At 36.6% G+C, this 22,666-nt stretch overlaps 2 protein-coding genes across 3 annotated transcripts; both read left to right on the top strand.

Annotated features, from left to right (window-relative positions):
• The first annotated feature begins 1,982 nt into the window (after nt 1-1,982).
• LOC307174191 (extracellular matrix protein 2) lies at nt 1,983-11,019 on the top strand. Its single transcript, XM_079897908.1, has 10 exons — nt 1,983-2,199; nt 2,856-2,987; nt 3,689-3,852; nt 4,328-4,862; nt 5,597-5,712; nt 6,354-6,486; nt 7,298-7,455; nt 7,624-7,763; nt 9,598-9,924; nt 10,162-11,019. Exons 1-10 carry the CDS (start codon nt 2,046-2,048, stop codon nt 10,340-10,342), a joined length of 2,040 nt encoding a protein of 679 aa, XP_079754034.1. The 5' UTR covers nt 1,983-2,045; the 3' UTR covers nt 10,343-11,019.
• A 254-nt stretch (nt 11,020-11,273) lies between these two features.
• On the top strand, nt 11,274-22,396 carry bgna (biglycan a). Of its 2 annotated transcripts, none has more exons than XM_079897818.1 (9): nt 11,274-11,329; nt 13,270-13,411; nt 17,575-17,836; nt 20,106-20,218; nt 20,367-20,580; nt 20,779-20,889; nt 21,639-21,732; nt 21,895-22,033; nt 22,117-22,396. In XM_079897818.1, exons 3-9 carry the CDS (start codon nt 17,593-17,595, stop codon nt 22,312-22,314), a joined length of 1,113 nt encoding a protein of 370 aa, XP_079753944.1. In that variant the 5' UTR covers nt 11,274-11,329; nt 13,270-13,411; nt 17,575-17,592; the 3' UTR covers nt 22,315-22,396. The 2 variants fall into 2 exon arrangements, with proteins under 2 accessions (XP_079753944.1, XP_079753945.1); XM_079897819.1 differs by lacking the exon at nt 11,274-11,329 and adding an exon at nt 12,728-12,744.
• The last annotated feature ends 270 nt before the right edge of the window (nt 22,397-22,666 follow it).

The following is a 22,666-nucleotide window of genomic DNA, read 5'->3' as shown; positions in this document are numbered from 1 at the left end:
ACGATTTCTGCGTTATTTGTTTGATACATTTATATCTGGTATAACCTGTTTTTGGTCAGACTCTGAGCAGATGTACGAGGTAAACCCGGGGACAGGAAGATGTGGGTGGCGTGTTTACCTGTTTAAAATTATTGTTTGTCTTCACAAACATTCAGAGTTTTTATTTTTGAATGAAAGACAGGAAGCTCAGGGCATGTCTAATGGGGGAGTATTACATCCAATTGCCTAATACTTTTCAGTGTGGGAGGCAAAAATAAAGAAAGGCTATAACAAACTGGGGTGTAGGAGATGCAAACAGAATTAAGCAGAACTAATTGACTTATTTGTCCCAGCCTGCTCTAAACACATTTTATATAATCACAACAGGCTTACACTTGTGTGCTAATGTTGTGTTAGCTAACACATATTACGGTCCAGATTCTGAAAAGCCTTTATTCTGATAAAAGAGGTTTAAATGCTTATTCCAGTCTTCCTGTACACATGGTAATTAACATGTAGTCTTTTCCTGCTGTTTTCTTCTTGAAATAATGCGCTCCTTTTGTTTTGTTGTTTATGTTTATTTTACGATTAAAGTTACGTTTAACGTCTGCCTCCTTCTTCCCTGAGCTTTAACTGTGTTACAGTTACGTTTGATAACTTATTTCATTCTAATGAAATAACCGCAAGTGCTGAATCAATTTTCATACAGGCCACTTTATTTGATTAATTAAAATTGTGGGGTAACGCAGCGCTGTTTTACTTAGTCAAAGCAATCATACTAAAATATGTTTGAGTGTGTTGAAAGTTGTTATAACGTTACTCTGTGCGTTCGCTCGGTGGCTGCTATGAGACACTTCTTGCACACTACAGTAAGCTAGATCAATATTAGAATATCATATTAATAAAAGCTAGATGACTTGTAAATGGCATGCAATATTTAAAAATATATTCTCTGGTGGAGAAAACAAATAAAGCTCTTTCTGATTTTGCTATGTCTCTGGATTTAAACATTGTTGGAAACATTTGGGATAATATAGGAACACAAGTTGACAAAATATATAACATTGTTGTAGTGTTTTTTTGATATTTTAATCCAAAATGCTTACATATTGCGCCTTTATTTTTGTTAACAAATGTACTTTTTTCTAGCTGGATTTTGCCCATATGCAGGAGGTTCAGAATATGTAAACTTGAGGGTTGACTATTGTGACTCTGGCCAGTAAGCAACCACATAGCAACGTCCTAGCAACGACCCACAACAGCTGAGAATCGTGGCGAAACATTGTATTAAGGTAATCTTAGTTTCTGATTTGAATAATAAAACCAGGCAGAAAGAAATTGGAATGTTATTGAATGAAGTGGTTGTCATAGCAACAATGCTTGTATGCAGTGAGTCGGCCACACTGAACAGAAAGAGGCCGCATGGTCAAGCAAGGTTGCAAAAGGCAATGGAACTTGAAGAATGTCTCAGGAGTGTGGTGCCGTTGGCCCTTCGACAAACAAAGCTAGCTTTCATATCAACGGCTCCCTATGGTCCAATGTTTTCTCTGCTCTTCCATCAAACTTGCACTTGCAGTGAAGCACAAAAAATGTGCATATTAAGAGAGACTTAAATGAATGTTTTATTCATCAACACAAATCTGAAATCCCACACACTGAAAGTGCATCCATTGACGTCAGAACATTAAATCGTGTCAAAGATAAGATTTTTTTTCCGCTCAAGGACGCTCTAATAGTTTGTTTGGCTCTGGGGACCGATGGGCGTTTGTTGAGAGGGAAAGGAGAGGCGGTTGGTGGGTCTTCAGGGCAAATGAAAGAGGCGCTTTGTTGAAACTGTTTTCTTTTTCTTTTTTCCCTCTCACTCCCCTGCTTCCGTTCCATTCCTTCCTCCTCACTCTCTGCTCTCACCTTTGCATTTCTTTTTTTTTTTTCTCAGAGGGATGGGTTAAACATGATTTCCAGAGGCAGAGAATATAACTGGCCTTTCAGAAGGTGCAGCCCTCAGAGTCATTGAGACAGCTGTCTCAGCCAGATCAGACCTCAACTGACTCAAGCATACATTCACAATGTACATGTCTTTAGCTTTGTGTTTGTGCCTGTGTTTAGCGCTTTTAGCAGCTGAGGGAAAACGAGAAAGAGGAAGAGGAGAGAGACAGAGGAGCTCCAGGCGCTTCTTGTCCGCTGAGGATGCCCTTGAGTATGATAACCCTTTCCTTCCAGGTGAGCAATGCTTATAGCATTTCATTTAAGTAAGAAAATAGTTCCTAATATTGTGATTTTATATTAAAATTTAATATCAAATATTTATTGTGCAGTTGTTCTTGTTGAAAAGTAAGTGGTTATTTAATAAGCAAAAAAATTTGATATTTTAAAAGATATTTTCCTCATATTATTTATCTATTGCACAATTGTATTTTTCAAAGAATAAGTGGTTATACTGAGTTATGATGAGTTAAGATGAATAGTCTTTTAAATGTGTAAATATGTCATTGCATTGCATAACAAAACATTTATTTGACAGATAACACAAGCTAAACTATTTACACCATTGTAAACTTAAAGGAAACTGACATCATACATCCACTAAAAATATTTTTTAATATTATATTATTGCCACATATTTAATGCAAAGATATTAATGAATTTTAAGTGTCCGATTACTTGTTTTTTTTATTTTATATTATATTATATTATATTATATTATATTATATTATATTATATTATATTATATTATATTATATTATATTATATTATATTATATTATATTATTACTTTATACTAATGCAATGACATTTTTGCATTTTATGTGTCCCAATTACTTGTTGGAACCACTGTTTGCTGATTTCTAAAATTCTGTATCTGTGGATACATGCCAGGGCTTGGCAGCCAGTGCTTGGTGAATGGGATTTCTCTGTTCGAGGGGGCTGTCTGGTCTCCGGAGCCTTGCAGTGTGTGCCAGTGTAAAGGTGGAGCAGTGAGCTGTCGAACCGTCCCCTGCCCGGCCAGAGGTTTGGAAACCACCATATCTCTCCTTCTCACCGCATTCACAGTCTGCTTGATTGATCGGTCAAGTCCTTGCACCCTCAGAGTGACAACATCACACTTTAATACCTGCATCTACATTCTTTATTTTATATTTCTTACTACCGTTCAAAAGTTTGGGGGTCTTAAAAAGTAAAAAAGTAAAAGAGTAAAAAGTAAAATGTTGAAATATTATTACAATTTAAAACTGTTTTCATTATAATATATATCATTACTCTGTCACATAATCTTTCAGAAATCATTCTAATATGCTGATTTAATAAGAAGAAAGATTTCTTTTTATTATCAATGTTGACTGTTGCGCTGCTTAATAGTTTTCTGGAAACCGTGGTACATTTTTTCAGGATTCTTTGATGAATAGACAGTTCAAAAGAGCAGCATTTATTGGAAATAAAAATCCTTTTTTATTTAACCTGGCTGACCCAAATGTTTGAACGGTAGTATATGTTCCATTCTCTTTTTATTGTTTTTTGGGGTTCCAATGAAATAGTAATTGGAATAGCAATTTGTAGTAGAAAACAGTGGGCATCCCTGTGGTGATGCAGGTGGGGAATTATGCGAAACATCGGCTCTTAGTGTGGTGCAGTGTGGTGCTGGGAAAGGTGCCATAAGGGAGTGGGATAGTTAGTGGTAGGTACTGATTTTCTGTTTGCCACACCACGTCTAGCTTCACCCACCCTGAAGTCTGTGGCCAGTAAGACCAATCCAACCTCTGTGGGGAAAACAAGCGTGAAAAACAGACTGACAGGAAATGGAAAACCACCTGTGGGGACGGAGGTTCTGGAGGTGAAGCCAAGGAAGAACAAGATGGTGGTCGCACCAGCGAAAGAAGTATGTAGATGTGCATGAGAAAATACTTCATATACTTTATTGAATTTTCCTTTTCTTCATTATTGTACCTGTTTGCCTCGTCTTAACCGGTTTAGGATATTCAGGCCTGGTTTCACAGACAGGGTTTAGATTAAGCCCGAATTAGGTCTTAGTTCAATTAGGACGTTTAAGTAGCTTTTATAAACATGTCTTAGATAAAACATTACTGATGTGCATCTTAAAGACAAAGCAATGCTACTGACATGTTTTAAGATATGTCAGTGCAAGTTGCTCTTAGTTAAAACAGCTCAAACCTGCATTTTAATCTGGGACTAGCTTTTTTTTTCAGATTTTCAATTGTTTTAGTCTGGTTTATCTGGTGCTCAGCTGATTATAAGTACATAAAACCAGTAAACTAGACCAGCTAAGAATAGCAAAACAATCTAGGTTAGTGTTAAGCAGATTTGACCTCTTTTAATTGTTCTTTTTTATTCAGCCATCCTCAAATGTCCCTAAGAAGCAAGTAAAGAAAAACCAGGTGACTTTGAGTCTGGATCCTGGAAAACTGCATAAGACCCCTTTAATACCCAGAGAACATCAATATATGAGACCAATCCATTTTGATAATGATGACCACGATGATGACGACTATCTGGAGGACGACAGTGACAGCGATGATGATGACGATGATAACAGCAGTATTTCAGTGTTCAGATCTGCTGTCCGCCCTGTAGCAATCGAAAGACGAGTAATGCCGCCCACACTCAAACCGGCTGTACCACGAGCAGAACCGGCCTTTGCTCTTCCTACAAGAAGATCTGTGCTCCTGCCTGCTGGAAGGCCACTGCCAGCCCCCAGTGGGCGACCGGTGGATGGAGATATTGGCCGTCCAGTCTTCCGCACCTCTGTTCACATGGACTCTCTTCCAGCAGGCTGCTTGCTTTCAGAGTCTCTTATCGCCTGTGGAAACACTCGCCTTACCCAAATGCCCTTCATCAGAGACCCAGGGGTCAGGAGTCTCTTTCTTGCAGGTGAGGTGAGAGCAGTTCATCTTGCTCATGAGGGTATCATCATACTGTATATACACATACATTATATACATACTTTTATATATACTCCATATATACTTTATATACTCCAGTCTTCAGTGTCACATGATACTTCATAAATCAGAAATTGCTGCTCAAGAAACATTTCTTATTTTTAACAGCGCTGAAAACAGTTGTGCTGCTTAATGTTTACATTCTTGATGACTATAACATAAAAAATCTTACTGACCCCAAACTTTTGAATGGTAGTGGATAAAATATATATGATAAAAAATGTTTGTCACATTGTGAGATATGAAGTTGTGGCATTCACAAATTGTGAAATGTTAAGTCACAATTATTAGATATAAAGTCAAAATATAAAGTTTTTTTCTAACATTATTAAATTACTTTTTGGAAACTATTTACATAAAACTCACTAAATTGTTGTAGATTTATGTGTAAAACATGAACATTTTATTTGGTTGTGCAAATGACAGTGAAACAAAAATGCATCTTTAAAAGGGGGTCTAGAGTCTGAAAACAGACCCTTTTTCAGACTCTAGACCACCCTTAAAGATACATTTTTTGGGTGAAAAGGTGTTGTTGGAGTTTGACAGATGTTGTTGGCAGTGTCTTACTGTTTGTCCATCAGGAGATTTGTAGAAGTGCAAACAGAGCTTACCGTGATCCAGAAAGAGGTGGAAAATTACTCATGACTTCCTGGTGTTTTGCAGATAACAAAATCAGCAAGATCCCAGCGCATGCTCTAGCAGGTCTTCCCAACTTGGAGTGGCTCGACCTCAGCAAGAACAAGCTGGATGATTTCTCTTTGGGACTGAATGTGTTTCAGGTGAGATGCAGTCAAGAAAACCTTATTAGCAAGTGTACTCTGAACATCTCACTCTGTTTGTTATCTTAAAGATCACATAACAATGGTTGTGATATTTGTTTAAACTCTAATAATATTCTGAGCAATATAAATCTGCAAAAATGGATAGACTGGATAGATCTGTTATCTGTTACAATGGTGAGTTATCAGGCCTTATGGTGCCGCACAGTGCATGCTTGATATTTAGCAAGTAGCTGACGTGTTTTCGCAAGATGTCGGGTCTGACATCACCGAGAAAATTCTCACCAGGTTGCTGCAGTGAACATAGGAATTTTCATCCAATAGATATTACCCCTCAAAAAGAAACGCAATCATTTTTTACCTTTTTCTCACCTGTGTGCCATTTCAACTGGGCGCCAAGCACAGGATTTTACAGGTGACATGTATGTGACACAGAGCAGAATAGTGTTTTTTTCACATGTTCACTGCACCTCAGTGTTTACCTGTGCTCGGTAGCATGATCGGAAATGTCTGTTCCTCATGCCAGATGAACTCTGAATATCTGTGTTGTGTAACTTTTGCTTCTGTGACTTGCAGAAAGCTTTGAAATATTTCCAGTCTGGCTTTGACAGTGTTATGAGTATCTTCTCGGCCTGTTGCAGAACTTGACGAAGCTCAGGAGGTTAAACCTTGATGGAAACAACTTCACCAAAGTGCCGGCTCTCCCTCCCTCACTGGTGGAGCTGAAGATCAACGATAATAAACTCAGTGGTCTCACTCCCTACAGCTTTAAGGGTAAACACACAACCACAGTGTCCGTATGCACTCACTATCCAACACTCAAGTCCAGTAAAAGATCTGTTTTTCATGTTATCTGGGCATTTGAAAATGACTTTTATCTACTTGCCAGTTAGTTGATGCTTAATCCAGAGTGAATTATGGTACACTAGAGTAATAGGGCAAAAAAAAAATCACAAATTTGATCTTTTTAATGTTTTCTCATAGACAGAAGCAAATTCCTAAAAAAAAAGACCCAGTAATCTAGCTGAGTATAATATACAGTTTCAGTCATGTCTCAAAAGGTGCTCAGATTTGCCAAGATACCAAAATTGGCAATCAAAAGTCAGAGATTTCAGTCTGAACTCAAACATTTCTCATCAACAATTGTCTCATTTGTTTCTTTGTATCACATTTTCCACAAAAATATTGCGCAGCACACCTGTTTTCAACAGTGATAATAATAAGAAATATTTCTTGAGCACCAAATCAGCAGATTAAGTCTGAAGGATCATGTGAAAATTCAGCTTTTCCATCACATGAATAAATTACATTTTAAAATATATTAAAATGAACAGTTGTTTTTAATTGTAATATTATTTCACAATATGACTGTTTTTACTGTCATTTTGATCAAATAAATTTGAGCTTAAGAGACTTCTTTCAAAAGCATTAAAAAATCTTACTGACCCCAAACTTTTTTTTACAATAGTGTAAATTAAACACAACTGAAACCTCTATTAAACCTCTAGAAATACTGCTAAATCCTGACAAACTAATAGTAATTGCTATTTTCTGGCAATCTAATGTTACTTATTTTCTTCCTCAGGTCTGTCACAGCTGCTGACACTGGAGTTAGAGGATAATTATTTCCATGATGGAAATGTCTCTCCTCTGGCCTTCAAACCTCTGAAGAGGTTGATTTACCTCAGGCTGGATGACAATAAGTTCAGAGCTATTCCCTCTGGTCTGCCTGTGTCAGTACAGGTCAGTCACATTTTGTGTCTGAAAAGCACTAAAGTTGAAGAACATAGGCGACATACTATATAAACTGTGCAAAACATGCACTAGATAATAGTTTGGTTACCTAAAAATTACATTTAGTTTTGGAGTGCAGTTGATAATGGAGTTTTGTTGATTTTGTTACTACTTCAGGAGCTGCATCTGTCTGACAACAAAATAGAGGTTGTCCATTCAGGGCTTCTCAACAAGACCACAAATCTGAGAGTCCTGGACCTCAGCCATAACCGAATCCGAGAGGACCGCATTCATCCAAGAGCATGGATACACTTGCTGTGAGTTCAGATCTCTTTCTCACTTTCTCTCTCTCTGCTGTTAGGTGCCATCTTGTGGACAGTTACTGTAATGCATACAAACAGGTTCAGGACCACTTACTTATTGGATAAAGGGATGGAGCGGTTAAAACAATCAATCAAATAATCATTTTGATGGTCAGAGTCATATAATTGTACATTATTTGATCAAAGATACATGAATATTGTGAAATATTATTACAATTTAAAATAACAGTTTTCTATTTTAATAAATTTTAAAATGTAATTTATTCCTGTGATGGCAAAGGTAAATTTTCAGCAGCCATTACTCCGGTCTATATTTTTGTGGAAATCAATGTAATGCTTCTTTAATTAATATAATGCATCTTTTCAGATTTTTATTTTTTAATTTTTCTTTCAAAAACAAAAAATCTTACTGACTAAACTTTTGAAGGTTGTGTACGTTTTAATGTGGGAGATACAATGAAAAATGTTATATATTCCAAACTTTAATAATATAACTTTTAAAAAAATGATATAAAAATACTAATTTTTTTTTTTGTGCAATTTTTTTTAAAACAAAAATTCATGTAAGATCAAATCAAAATTTGCAGACACCCCGCTCTAAACTTTCGAAATACATAAAGATATAACTATGGATTCAATATGTTAACTTTATCAGATCCATTGGCTCCTGGTTGATGATATGTTGAGCTGTGAGACTTTGAATCTAGCTTGTGAGACTGTGAACAAAAACATACACTTTCACTTTTGGAAAGGACTGTCATAATTTAATATTTAATTATATAGTATATAATTCATTCCACCGGTTTCACAGACAAGGCTTTAGTCCCAGACTAAAATGCATGTTTGAGCTGTTTTAACTGAAAACAACTTAAAATATCTTAACATTTGTCAGTGCCATTATTTTGAATCAAGATAGACATCAGTAATGTTATAGGGCATGTTGATAAAAACTACTTAAAGGGATAGTTCACCCAAAAATGAAAATACCCCATGGATTTACTCACCTTCAAGCCATCCTAGTTGTATATGACTTTCTTCTTTCAGACAAACACAAGTTATATTAAGAGTTATATTAAAAAATATCAAGCTCTTCCAAGCTTTATAATGGTAGTGAATAGTGTCCTGATTTTGAAGTCCAAAAAGCACATTCCATCCATCATAAAAGTAATCCAGACGGCCTACGCAAGTCGACTTACGCCACAAGAGTAACCCCTGACGCGATGTTTGACGTAGGATGTAGGAGTAGTGTAAGCTTTGTAGGGCTGGGCAACAGACTCAAGCTCCTCTTCTCTTATATCGAAATCCGACATTTCTCTTTAAATATTCTCGTTTTCGACTTACAATTCGTGACCGGTTCGTCAATGCGTCATGCGTCAGGTCAGGGGTTACTCTTTCGCCGTAAATCAATGCGTACGGCCATCTGTCGGGACGTTAAAATATGGGTATTTTTCTTACACAAACGCATCGCTTTGCTTTAGAAGGCCTTTATTAACCCCCCGGAGCCGTGTGGAGTACGTTTATGATGGATGGATGGATGCACTTTTTTGGACTTCAAAATCTCAACCCCCATTCACTGCCATTATAAAGCTTGGACAATCCAGAATATTTTTTAACTATAACTCCGATTGTATTTGTCTGAAAAAGAAAGTCATATGGGATGGCTTGAGGGGTAGTAAATCATGGGGTAATTTGCATTTTTGGGTGAACTAACCCATAAAAGGCCAAATCCTGGCTTAATTTAAGTCCTGTCTGTGAAACCAGGCCATTATATATAATAAAGTATTTCAAAACTGTTTTGAACCATCTTCAAAAATTTCTTTATCCACAGAAAACTGGAATATTTGGACCTTTCCCATAATAAGCTTGTTCACGTTCCCTCTTTCTTGCCGGTTGGTCTGCGGCAACTCAACTTGCATCATAACCAAATTGAGCGCATTCCTGGCTATGTGTTCGGCCACCTGCGGCCTGGTCTGGACTCGCTTCAGCTGTCTTATAACCGTCTGCGTGAAGACGGGATAAATGAAGTGTCCTTCATGGGCCTGTACAACTCACTGACTGAACTTCTGTTGGACCACAATCAGCTCAGATCCATCCCACGAGGCATTCTACAGTTAAAGGATCTGCAGCACCTGAGACTCAACCACAACTACATCAGGTTGGTGATTCTGTCTATCTATCTATCTATCTATCTATCTATCTATCTATCTATCTATCTATCTATCTATCTATCTATCTATCTATCTATCTATCTATCTATCTATCTATTTACATGGAAAAAAGCCATACTGCTTAGTATGTTTATACATACACATTTATTTTGTCCACCCAGTAAATATAGTCTTGTTAAACGTCCTAATGGAGAGTGTTTTTTACCCTGATCTTCTCCCTATAGCTACATCACTATGAACTCATTGTGTGACACCACGGCCCGTGAGGACTCCCTGCTGGTGTCCGTTCACCTGGAGTACAACCTGATCGACCGCCGCCTCATTCCCCCCACAGCCTTCTCCTGCATCAAAACCTACCAGAGCGTCCTTCTGCGGCCCCAGAGATACGAAGAGCACCAGAAATGAAAGCCTCACAGAGCTTCGAGTTTACAGAGCATCTTAATTCAAGCCATAATTCAGAGATTTAAGTGAAGTAACAATACAGATGCAGTTCCCTTTTTTACACTAGAGGCCTTTCATTTTGTGTTAGCTGTGTTTTAGGGATGTTCTGACAGTCTTTTGTTCTGTCTCAATGGGGCCACACATGCACATGCATTGTTTTGTGCCTTACTGCAATTAAAATCTACTGCAGACATTTATTGTTTGACATCAGCTGTGTTCAAAACAGGTTTGTAGGGGTCTGTTTAGCACAGATTTACATTTACATGGAGGATCTTTTCTGTTGCACTTGTCTGTTGTAGTTGTTTTACATTATCATATCTAATGTCTGTCTTATTGTTTTTTTTTTTTTACACCTGTATGTCTGCAATTTTAATTTTTTATAAATCAAACTTACATTTCAGGTGCAAAGATTCCTTTCTTCTTTTTTTAAAGTATATGCAATAGTTCTTTTTTTATATATCAGCTTACACATTATTTATTTTTTTGATTTGATTTGATTTTTTTATTTTAATACTGTTTTAACATGGTTTTCAGTAGCAGAAGGTTTTGACTTTTACAATTCATTGTTGTGTTACTTTGTTGTCTGTACGTTTGTATTCTCTTATTTACAAACTACAATAAAGTTAAGGGGTGAAAGAATTAATCTGGGATCAAAAAGATTTATTTTAATATTTTAAGCACATCTCTGGTGAAAATGAGACACTCCTTGTGTCCTGCAGTTCTGCTCAAGGAGTGAATTATTCTCAGCGTTTAGTGTGTGTTCTCTGCTCAGTGCATCTGAATTTCACATTTGTCCACTAGGGGGCGGCGGTAAACGTAAAGCTTAAACATACTTATTTATGTATTAACGTTAAAAAAGGAACAGCATTAACAATCTTTTACATATTGACAGCCCTATTTTCTGGATTATTTGGCTTGTTTTCATTGACGGAGAAAAATATCGATTTACAGGTCAGTTTTTGTTTGAAATGTAAATTACTTGAACTTCTTGTAACCCTTATTTCTTGATGCCGTATCGGCGTTTACTCCAGTCTCTTCACCGTGGGTAAAATAAATAAAACACGAGTTACAGTGGTGATAATCCACGTTCCCTTTCGAGAGGTCTATCGTATTGCGTAAGACTAGCAAAACTCCTTTTCTCGAGTCGAGAATATTGAAGTTCCCTCATCTCAGGGAATCGAGGTTACGTTAGTCGAGACGTTTCTGCTATAAACAGAAGCATCGGCATATTTAACAGCATGAACAGCCGCCAAACTCGCATAGCCTACATAGTCCAGTCATTTTATGAAAAAAAGCTTGAACAAATGCAACAGAAGCAACTCAACTGATTTTGTATCCTCAATATGTCCTGAGTAAGGAAAAAAAAAGACCCGAAGAATCTCATTAGGGGAAAGTTTCGAAAAAGACCCAAATATAGCCTATTCATTCTTTGTTCAATACATTTTTTGTTTGTCTTGATGCAATCAACTCAGTAATTTTCATGGTGATATCTAAAGGTTAAAACTTTTACTCTATTCACGTGAGAAAAAGAATGAATAGGCTATTTGGGTCTTTTTCAAAACTTTTTTTTCCTTACTCAGGACATATTGAGGATACAAAATCAGTTGAGTTTGCTTCTATTGCAATTTGTTCAAGGCTGACCCCCATTTTGGCTTAAAATGACTGGACTAACAACTACCTTTCTTCTCTCTGTTTTTTCTTTTCCCAGCGCACAACATAACCTCTACACAAATATACATAAAACTTTGCATAAGACAAATAAAAATGTATGAAAAACATTTTCTTAAATAGATTATTATTGTTTAACATCTGTTTCTTTTTTCCCAAATAAAATAATCAATTTACAACTAGTGAAATAAAATAACACAAAATAATGGACTAGCAAATTTAAGGTTACACAATTAATAACTGCAGTATCACTCGTGCTTTTTTGGGACATTGCTTTGTTCTAACAGAAACAGACAGCACAGAGCATCAACGCAGTGCTGAGTTGCACTTTCATCATTCTGTCAGTATTATGACACAGTAGACTAGCACTAGCACTGGGCAGTGGCGCTCTCTGGTTGCTCTATTTCTATCCAGAGAAACTCTTCTCTTAAAGTGGTAACTTGCTGCCACAAGTGCTTCTTTTTCTACTTCACAGCAGGACTCTGTCTCAGATTTATTTTCTTTGGGCCGTCCCTACATTGATTCTCTGCTGATGTATATATTTCTGCGACTGCTCTTCATTTACAGGGCGTGGACCGTGTCCTAAACCATGAAGAAAAACTTCCTTATATTAAAAGAGCATATCCTGGAGTAACACCAGTCTTGGTGGGAAAACCTGGAAGTCTGTGGCAAGATGTATTCATTGTGGCTCTTAGCATGTCAAACAGAGATCAATGTAAACATAACATGTAGCCTATTTTAAAGCATCTATCTATCTATCTATGATTGGCTTAAAAACTTTAAACTAATTTAAACACTTAGACTGAAGCCAATATCAAAGTTAGTCTACAAAACTTTACTATAGTTAATATTATTGATCTGTTGAACAGGAAAAACAACTTCACATTTTAAATATATTAATCTGTTTGTCCCATTTCATTACATCTCATTTATAAGTAAAGTTTTGTGGATGGATACTTCATTATTAATATGTATCCTGAATATTCAAAAAAGGGTGATTTCAAATGAAATGTCTTAATAAGTATAAGAATAACTATGGTAACTATAGTATTTTGGTGGAATTACCATCCCACACACTATCTAACTCTCGCTCTCTCTCACTCACTCACTCACCACCCAAAAAGGAGAAAAACAGTGGGAGGGAAAGACAACTTAAGTGGGAATGTCTCAAATACACAGTTTTTTCCCTCTTTTTGCAAGCTGTCCTGTGTTTTGAACTGCAGGTACTGTTCAGTGCTGAGTGACTGCTGGCAACCAAGGACCTAAAAGACAGTCATCCAAAACAATGATCAAACCATAAAATCTGTTTGCCATCAGACATCTCAAAAGAGAAGAAATCATCTCCGAATACATCTTGCACATCAGGTAAGATGCTTCGATGATCTTATTTATCTTTCTGACATGTTCCCTGTTCAGTTTTGTGCACCTAATGCACGACAACTTAATTAATCTGATTCTGTTATGACCAGTTCAATTCTTTGAAAAGCTTACAAAGCTTTTTTGAGCTCATTTAAAAAAAGAAAAAAGGCTACTTTAAAATCCTTGAGAAATGTTGTGTTGGCATCGGCTTTATGAGTCACTCAGTCATCCACGTCAACTCTGTAATCTTGACAGCATTCAGTAATGTAGTCTTTAATTAGCTCATCTCATCTCTCTACATGTAAATCAGCTTTGCATGACCATTTGGCATCATTTTGATATTGTACATCTTTGAAGAAAAAAGCTAGACACCTTAACATTCTTAGTTGTCCGTTAAGATATTTTTTTCTAAAGAAATAAAGACTCATCTGCATCAAGCTCATAAGTGGGTACAGACTGCTTAAGATGAAGGCAAAAACTTTTAAGAGCTGGTAAACAGAAGAAAAAAAACCTTTTTATATTCATTAGTACTTTTATTGTATTGTTAGTAGAATTGGCAGTGGTCAAAATAAGGCTGTGCACCATCATATTATGTGTTTTTAAATTAGGTCTTCCAGTTTATTACATAACATTACTGTCATATTTTAAGAGGATATGATTTTGGTTCATTCAGTGTCTTTATTTCGGTGCATGAATCAGGGTGTCTCTCCAAAAACAATCTGTTAAACTTGCCAGTAATGTGGTTCTTTTGCCATTCTGTGGTAAAGGGTGTGGGAGTGAATTTAGAGAGAGAGAGAAAGAGCTCAGAGGCAGTTTAAAACCACACGCACAACACGTGGCACAAAATAAAACTAGTTACTGCGGATCTGGACGGTCACAGAATCTAATAAAATATGTGGATCAGTGTGTCTGCACATTGAAGTGAAACAGTGTTATTTTAGTATTATTTATATAGTTTTATATTTTGAATGAGCTTTGATTTCATTTTAATTTGAGTTTAAGTTTTAATTTTGTTTAGTGCTTTTGTCATTTGTATTATTTTTTATATTTCTATTTAGCATTATTTTAAGGCAAAATTTCTAATTTATTAGTTTTTTAAGTTTATTTTTTCACCTAATATTTATATTTTATTCTATTTATTTTTTATTTTATTTTAATATCTTCAGTTTTAGTTTTTGTTAACAATAACACCACTAGACGTAAGAAGTCTAAACTGCAAAATATCACATATGAAATCTCTTTAATATCTCAATTGTTTCTCCTGACAATAGTGAGATTAAAAGGCGAGCGTATTGAGATTTGCTTTCTTCTCAAAACTTTCTCTTAAAGGTAGGGTAGGCAATTTCAGACAGGCTAGCAATAACAAGCTAGCTTTAAAACTAAGCGTAAGATCCCACCCTCTTTTCAGAGCATCTCCAAAGTCACGCCTCCTTCAAAACACATGAACGCTCACTAGGGGTGTGCCATATCATACCGTCCACGATAATACCGGTATAAATTTTTACATGATAAAAAAGTGTCATATCGCGATATCACTGATATAGCGATGCAATGACGTATGGCGCATTACGTTCCTTAGCACGCACAATAACAACACCTATCTGAGCGCGAGAGCAGCAAGTCAGCCTCCAATGACGATTTAGTACCTAAAAAGGAGCTACTTCAATAGTATTTTAATAATTCCCGCAGGTCTACCACTTATAATGCGGGAAATTCCCCCGCAAATATTGATTTTACCAACCGCGTGAGTTTTCAGCGGTGCCGCGTCTTCTCTCTCTCTCGCTTTCAAAATGGGTTGCACAAGTCAAGCGTCGATACCACACTCTTGTGTTTAGCAGTCAGGACATGACGGAATTGTCTTTTGTCACTTGCATCGTAACTAAAGTTTATCATTTTCACTTCTTTTTAAGTCTTATCAGTTTAAACATTTGCGATTTTAAACTATTCAGTACTCTCGCGCGCTCTCTGAGAGATGTTTACTCTGCGTGCATACAGTAAAGCCGCCTCAAACAGCTCGCGAGTAACAAAAGTTCTATTTCGCGGATTATATTGCTTTAACGGGGGAAAAAACACGCAAAATTGTGTAAAAATTCCGGTCATGGTTAGTATATTCGTAAACAGTCGGTTATGTCTGAAATAACCATAAAACGTGCGTGACAGTGTGTCAGACAGTATAACAGTAATGGATCCGGGCACTAGCTCTAAAAGTGACAGCAGCCATATGTGTCTGTCATTAATGTTGTCGTCAAAACAACAAAAGATAGCTTTCATTGTAAGGAATCAGAATTAATAGCCTTTAATTTAATTTAGTCAGGACTAGTGTTATTTTACATTTGATTACCTTATTCAGTTTCTGTAGTATTTCTGAATAGTGTTAGACCTACCCAAAAACGTTTCTCTTTATTTGTATCTTTATTATTTTGTATATATGTTTTGCTACTTTTTTCAATTTAATTCAAAGATTGAAATCAAGCTTCCTTGTTTTGTGTAAACTCTGAAATACAAAATTACCCAATTGTAAAAACACAATGAGTGAGCAAACATTTAGGTGAGATAAATGTAATAAAAAAATTGTCAAATTTTTTTTTATATCGTCATAAATATCATTATCGCAAATATTCTTGAAATATCGTGATATAATTTTGAGGCTATATCGCCCACCCCTAACGCTCACAGCAGAGTCTGCAAAGCGGCATGAGACGAGAGACAACATTAAACTACCTCATGTCTCAAAGCACAATAACATTACAATATAATGAACGTAATAATGCTGAACGTTGATAGTGTTGATATAGAAATACGCATAAATCCGAGTCTGATGACGTGAACAGCTGCGAACAACAACATCATGGGTTGCCATCTCGTAATTACAGTTAGGACATGGCGTGAACGCAGCATAAGCTCGTTGTTTTGGTTCAGGTGGAACTGTAAAAGGCGGCTGCTGTTTGTTTGCTGCTCTCGGTGGCTGTCTGTCTACAACTCTGAATAGACTTACAGAGCGCGCTGATGGCGTGTGATGTCTGCGTGAACAGGGTGCGCGGAGGTATGGAAATACAAATGTTGACAGGCAGGTAGGACCATCCTATCATTGCATTCGGACCGAATGCAATGATTGGATGAACATTTTTTTGGTCCTGTGCCTTCCAAAGAAGATGTATGTACGTGTTTTAATATTTAGGGCACTTCTATTGTTGATTCGTATCAGGATGTGAAGAGCGTTTCAACCAGTATAACAGAAATTGATTATAAAACAAATTGCCAACCATACCTTTAAGAAAAACATCCTAAAATCTCTCCTCAAGTCTTTACAGAAGAGATCTCAATCATTTAACCAACTGTGCTCCGATTTACCAAGACACCAATCAAAAATCAGTTTGAATATGAACTCTGGTATTACTTACTAAATTATCTGAGCTATGTAATCTGAGCTATGCACTAGTCTTACTGTGTCAACAAATTTCAAATTTATTTCCATTTTTGAATCTCCTAAGGAATTTCAGACTAAACATCTGAGATTGTTGATACTTAAATGAAACAAAATGCCCTCAGCTATGAAAGAGCAACATCTAAGTAATTCAATTTTCCTTTAGGATGGAACTGCATCAGTTATTAGTGAGTAAAGTCACATAATTTATTTACATTAATTATGTACATTTGTCACGTGTTTCTTCTGCAGAAGAAAATTATCAAATGCACCAAAAGGGCTAAATATATATCTCCTACTGACGTTGCATCAGTGTGGTTTCAGCTGTAATTCAGCTGGACAAAGGGCACAAAAATACACTCAGATGATTTTACACCCGTTCTGGGAGAGAAAAAAAACCTGTAAATATAGCATGAAGACAGGTTACGAAAATACACATTTGCACACGTTGATGCATCTGACCCAAACAAGTCTTTCCCTGTCTCAGGTTTTAGTTTTAGTTACAATGAGATATTTTCCCCATTGTCGATGTGGAGAGCATATTGGTTTATTATGACTGTCAGCGAGGCGGCTGCATATTCAAAGCTTAATGAGACCGCAAGATGAAGGATTTTACCAGAATCAGCTCTTGGATGCAAAGTAGCATTTATGGTATTTATAAAACTGTGGAGAACAATTGTACTGCCATATTTTTAAAGTTTGCTTCTTCTAGTACTTCTTCTGATTACTTCTTCCTCTGATTCAGATTAAAAACGTAGCAGCCATGTTGTCGGTCTGTGTGGCTTTCCTGTTTCTCTGCACTGCCCACCTGCCACAAGACTCCTCCGCCCTTCCCTTTGAGCAGAAAGGATTCTGGGACTTTGGCAAGGACATTGATGTGAAAGAGCTGATGATGATGATGAAGGACCAGGAGGAAGGGTCAGCTATGGATCCATACCAACCTGAACATCCCACATGCCCATTTGGCTGTCGGTGCGACCTCAGAGTCGTACAGTGCTCGGATTTAGGTGGGCTTAAGATGATATGTGTTTGCAATGGTGTCTTGGTATAGACAGACAAGATAATGACTGTTTAGTCTGAGAGGTTTTGCTTCTAGACTCACATTTTATATGGGAAAACGCAGTGCCAAAATTGTTTGCTGCACAAGCGTAAACATAATGGCCTTAAAACCGAACAATAAAAATATAGTCCCAAGAATATGAAAAATGATGGCATGCACCAGATGAATATGAAAACTTAAAATACCATGGGCTGTTTTGTATATGTACCAAATATAGTATAGCCATTTTAAAGAATCATACAATTAATTATGCATTTTATTATTTAATACTGTGTTTCAACAACATTATCAGAACATAGGCTACTTTTGACCCGTTTTTGGGCTGCAACTCACCAGTTGATAACCACTGGTGTAAAGAGTCAAGTCACACTAGTTAGTGATTAGTATGGAATGAGTTACAGGATATCCCCTTTAATATCATCCATCTTATCCCAAAATTACTAGCCTGTTACATCGAGCAAACTTCAAAGACCTGCCTGTCATTTTTCCCATGATATTTAAAAAATGTAGCATGAATGAACGTGGTATGAAACACAAAGATATGAATATGAGTTACGAGTTATATGTATATAAATAAATCAAAAGTTGTGGCTCAAAGTAGGGAAAGTGAGGAGGAAATTTTGGCTGAAAGCTAAATAGAAATGTCAGGTTTTAAAATCCACATCAAAGTCCTGCATGAGATCAGGATCAAATTTAGCTCAAGAACGGATACCAATTCAGACACACCGCTAATCTGGCCCTTCCACATCAGACAGCACATGTGGCGTGTGGTCTGTCACCTGAGAAGACAGACGTTCTGGTTATTCTACTCGGTACAGCAAACGTGCCATAAACTATGATGTCGGTTTCACCAGGGATGATGAATTTAAAAGCAAATGGACAATTTTTATGGATGCCAGGTACCACCCAAGCACAGCTGCCCTCTTTCCCTCTATCTCTCTTTTATGAAGTTCATAAAGTACAGTTATTCTCCTCTTTTTCCCTCTCTCCACATTGTAATGTGCTACGTGGAGCCATGGTCATCTGGCTCCATCTTAATTATATGGGAAGCTCAGAGGGGAATGCTAGCACACAACAACAGAGCACAGCAAACACACAGAGTCCCAAAGCCCAGAGAATTACAAAACATTTCCAAAATTACAGCCCGCTGAAAAGTTTACAAGTGAACCTGGGTAACCCAAAGACTCAGATGGTAAAAACTGAAGAAGTTGTTTCTTAAATGAGCTGCCTACTACTACACTTTCTAAAGGCATCATGTGACATGATTGATTGATTATTGATTGATTATTATTATTTATTTTTTTATTGTTTGATGGCTACAGTGTCTAATATTATTATACAGATAACTGGGATACACAATTAGTTCCGTCGTGGTAGGTATCAGATGGATATTTTCTCATCTTCGCCATCATCTAGGCCTATCCATTGTAACACTGTATTATGTATCAGTCCGCTCATCCGTGTTATGTTTGTTTCATTGTATTTTTCTATTACTGTTTAATATTATGTTGTGTGCTGTGTTGTATTACGCTGAAAGGTACAAAAAAAAAAAAAAAAAGAGAGAATGCTTTTTAAGGTTTTTAACATCGCAGGACGATGACTGACGTTAACTGAGGCCGGCGCTACTTTCATGTCTCTCGTATCACACCGCGGAATCGCGCTCTCATTTCATATAACGCTACTGCCGGCTGGCGTCTTAAATCATCAATTGAAGCAAGAATGACCTCATTGGACTTCTGTTTTTATATTACTGGTAAAGTGTTGCAGTGTTAGTCTTGTTGCTTGGCCGATTGTTTTGTACATTGAAAAGGACTTCTTTTTTTTTTTACTGTTGCTGTTATATCTAGCCATCAATTATAGGTAGCTTTTTACTTTCTTAATGTGGCAAGTGAGACAGGATATTAAACTAAAAAAAGAATAGGGTAGGACTTAATTTTATCCACCAGACAGTTTGTGAAATGTGGTCAGACAAATGTTGGAGGGAAGGGGCTAAAAAATAAGTTTAAAAAAATACCATTAAATTCCACAATATAAGACCAGAATGTGTAAAAAAAACACAGAAAAATATTTGCATTCTGATTTCATGTTGAGTTTTCCACTATCCCGAAAAATATGAATTACCACTGCAACATAAAAGCCTAAAAACAACATTTGATCCACAATATTGTTTTGTTTTTTCAGACCTTATTTCTATTTTTGCATTATTCCCCCAACAGGGTTAGGTTACGTGCCATATGACATTCCTTCAGACACACTGCTGTTGGACCTGCAGAGCAACAGGATCACAGAGATAAGAGAGGGAGACTTTAAGGGACTGACCAACCTCTATGTGAGACCTAACATATAGGCTATTTATTTTATATTTTGCATCATAATGATTACATTTGCTGTCATTTTGTGAATGAATTTCTAAATGCAAAATTGTGCTTTATGTTGTGCATTCCTATCAACAATTCATAGCCCCTGTCCCGTTTCAGGCCCTGGTGTTAAGATATAACCAAATCTCCAAAGTTCATCCCAAGGCATTCCTTCCTTTGAAGCGTTTGCAGAAGTTATACATCTCGCACAACCTTCTGACTTCCATCCCCAAAAACCTGCCTCCATCCCTTGTGGAGCTGCGTATCCATGACAATCACATCAAGAAGGTGCCGGCATTTAGCTTCTCAGGCCTCCACAACATGCATGTCATTGGTAAGACTGTGTGTTTGTCTGTGTGTATACTGTATATTAGCTGTGCTAATGACATCATATGATTCACAATGTCACCTAATGGTTGCTCACTGAGGTTATAGTCCTGTAAAGCTGCTTTTTGACATTTACTGATAAAAAGCTCTACATAAATAACACAAAATACTCTATTTGTGCCTCAAACACTGGTTTATTTTGCAGAAATGGGTCGTAATCCACTCCAGAACAGTGGTTTCGAACCTGGAGCATTTATGGGCCTTAAACTGAACTACTTGCGCATTTCTGAAGCCAAACTCACCGGGGTACCCAAAGGTAATGAGAGTGATGGTTAAAATTTTATGTATATTTAAGTAATTGACTATTTTGAAATAAATTATATATATATATATATATAAAGCTGAATTTTCAGCATCATTACTCCAGTCTTCAGTGTTACATGATCCTTCAGAAATTATTCTAATATGCTGATTTATTATCAGTGTTGGAAACAGTTGTGCTGCTTAATATTTTATATTAAGTATATTAAATTGCTACTTATTTTGGGATACTTTGATGAATAAAAAGTTTAAAAAAAGAACCGCATTTTTAAAAAAAATAGAAATATTTTGTAACAATATACACTACCGTTCAAAAGCTTTCTTGTTTTTCTTTAATTTTTTTATAGAAATTAATACTTTTTATTCAGCAAGGATGTGTTAAATTGATAAAAAGTGATAGTAAAGTTTTATATATAGTTAAAATATAAAATATTTATTTTTTGATTCAATGCTGTTCTTTTTAATTTTTTATTCATCAACGAATCCTGAAAAAAAAAATGATTTTCAACATTGATAATAACTGAGTATTAAATCAGAATATTAGAATGATTTCTGAAGGATCATGTGACACTGAAGACTGGAGTAATGTATTAATACATGCCTATAAATGCAACAGCATACATATACATAAAGGTGTTTTGTTACAGAATACAAAATTCTTTTCTTCAAGGAATGTGTCCAATTATGTTTTAAATACAATGCAACTCATTCTACTCCATATGGAATGTGTTTCATTCTTGCCAGACCTTCCCAGCAGTCTCCATGAGCTTCATTTGGACAATAATCAGATTCAGGCCATTGAGTTTGTGGATCTCAGCCAGTACACCCAGCTGCAGAGGTAAACCCATACACATTCCCAATTATTTGGCGTGATTAATATATGTATGATCAATGAAACATTTCCCTTCAGTTACACTTTTACATGGACTTTATTATGACATAAAATTTGCTTTGGGTGTCCTCTAGTGGTTAAAACCCCTCTGTCTCTCTCTGTGTCTAGGTTGGGACTCGGCAGTAACCAGATTCGCCACATTGAGCACGGTGCTTTATCTTACCTCACCAACCTGAGGGAGCTGCACCTTGACAACAACCGTCTGCCCGGTGTGCCCGGTGGTCTGCCTAATATGAAGTATCTGCAGGTGTGCTTGTGTTTGTGTACAGAATTCTACTGATTCTACTTATACATTTACACTAAATAAACTGAACCACACTCTCCTTACAGGTTGTCTACCTCCATTCAAACAACATCACCAATGTTGGGGTGGATGACTTCTGCCCAACAGGTTTTGGGATGAAGAGGGTGTTCTACAATGGCATCAGTCTCTTTGACAACCCGATCAGGTACTGGGAGGTGCAGCCCTCTGCGTTCCGCTGTGTCAGTGACCAAATGGCTGTACAGTTTGGCAACCACAAGAAATAAAAGATGCACAAAACCAATCCAGGAGGAGAACAAGAGGAAATAGTGTCCAAAATTTGTGTAAATCATCAAGATATTTGAGTGAAGACGATGAATAAACATTCCCATGGAGGCATAATTCAGAAGAAACGTGGACTCCATTTAAACCGAAGGTTTAAAGAACCACTGGTAAACTAAATTAAAACGGTGCATTCAAAACTATTGATGTGTGTAATTCCCTGCTGACATTAATGAATATGTACAATTTAGTTGACATACAGCATTTATGATTCCTTAATTAACTCTCTGAGATGTCTATTAACAGTTTCATTTGCTTAGTTTTCATGGCTTGAATCTTTAAATAATTAGATAAATT

Source organism: Squalius cephalus (genome assembly GCF_949319135.1).
Source record: "Squalius cephalus genome assembly, chromosome: 16".
NCBI lineage: Eukaryota > Metazoa > Chordata > Actinopteri > Cypriniformes > Leuciscidae > Squalius > Squalius cephalus.
The sequence above is the reverse complement of the archived record's forward strand: the minus strand, read 5'-3'. Positions and strand labels throughout refer to the sequence as shown.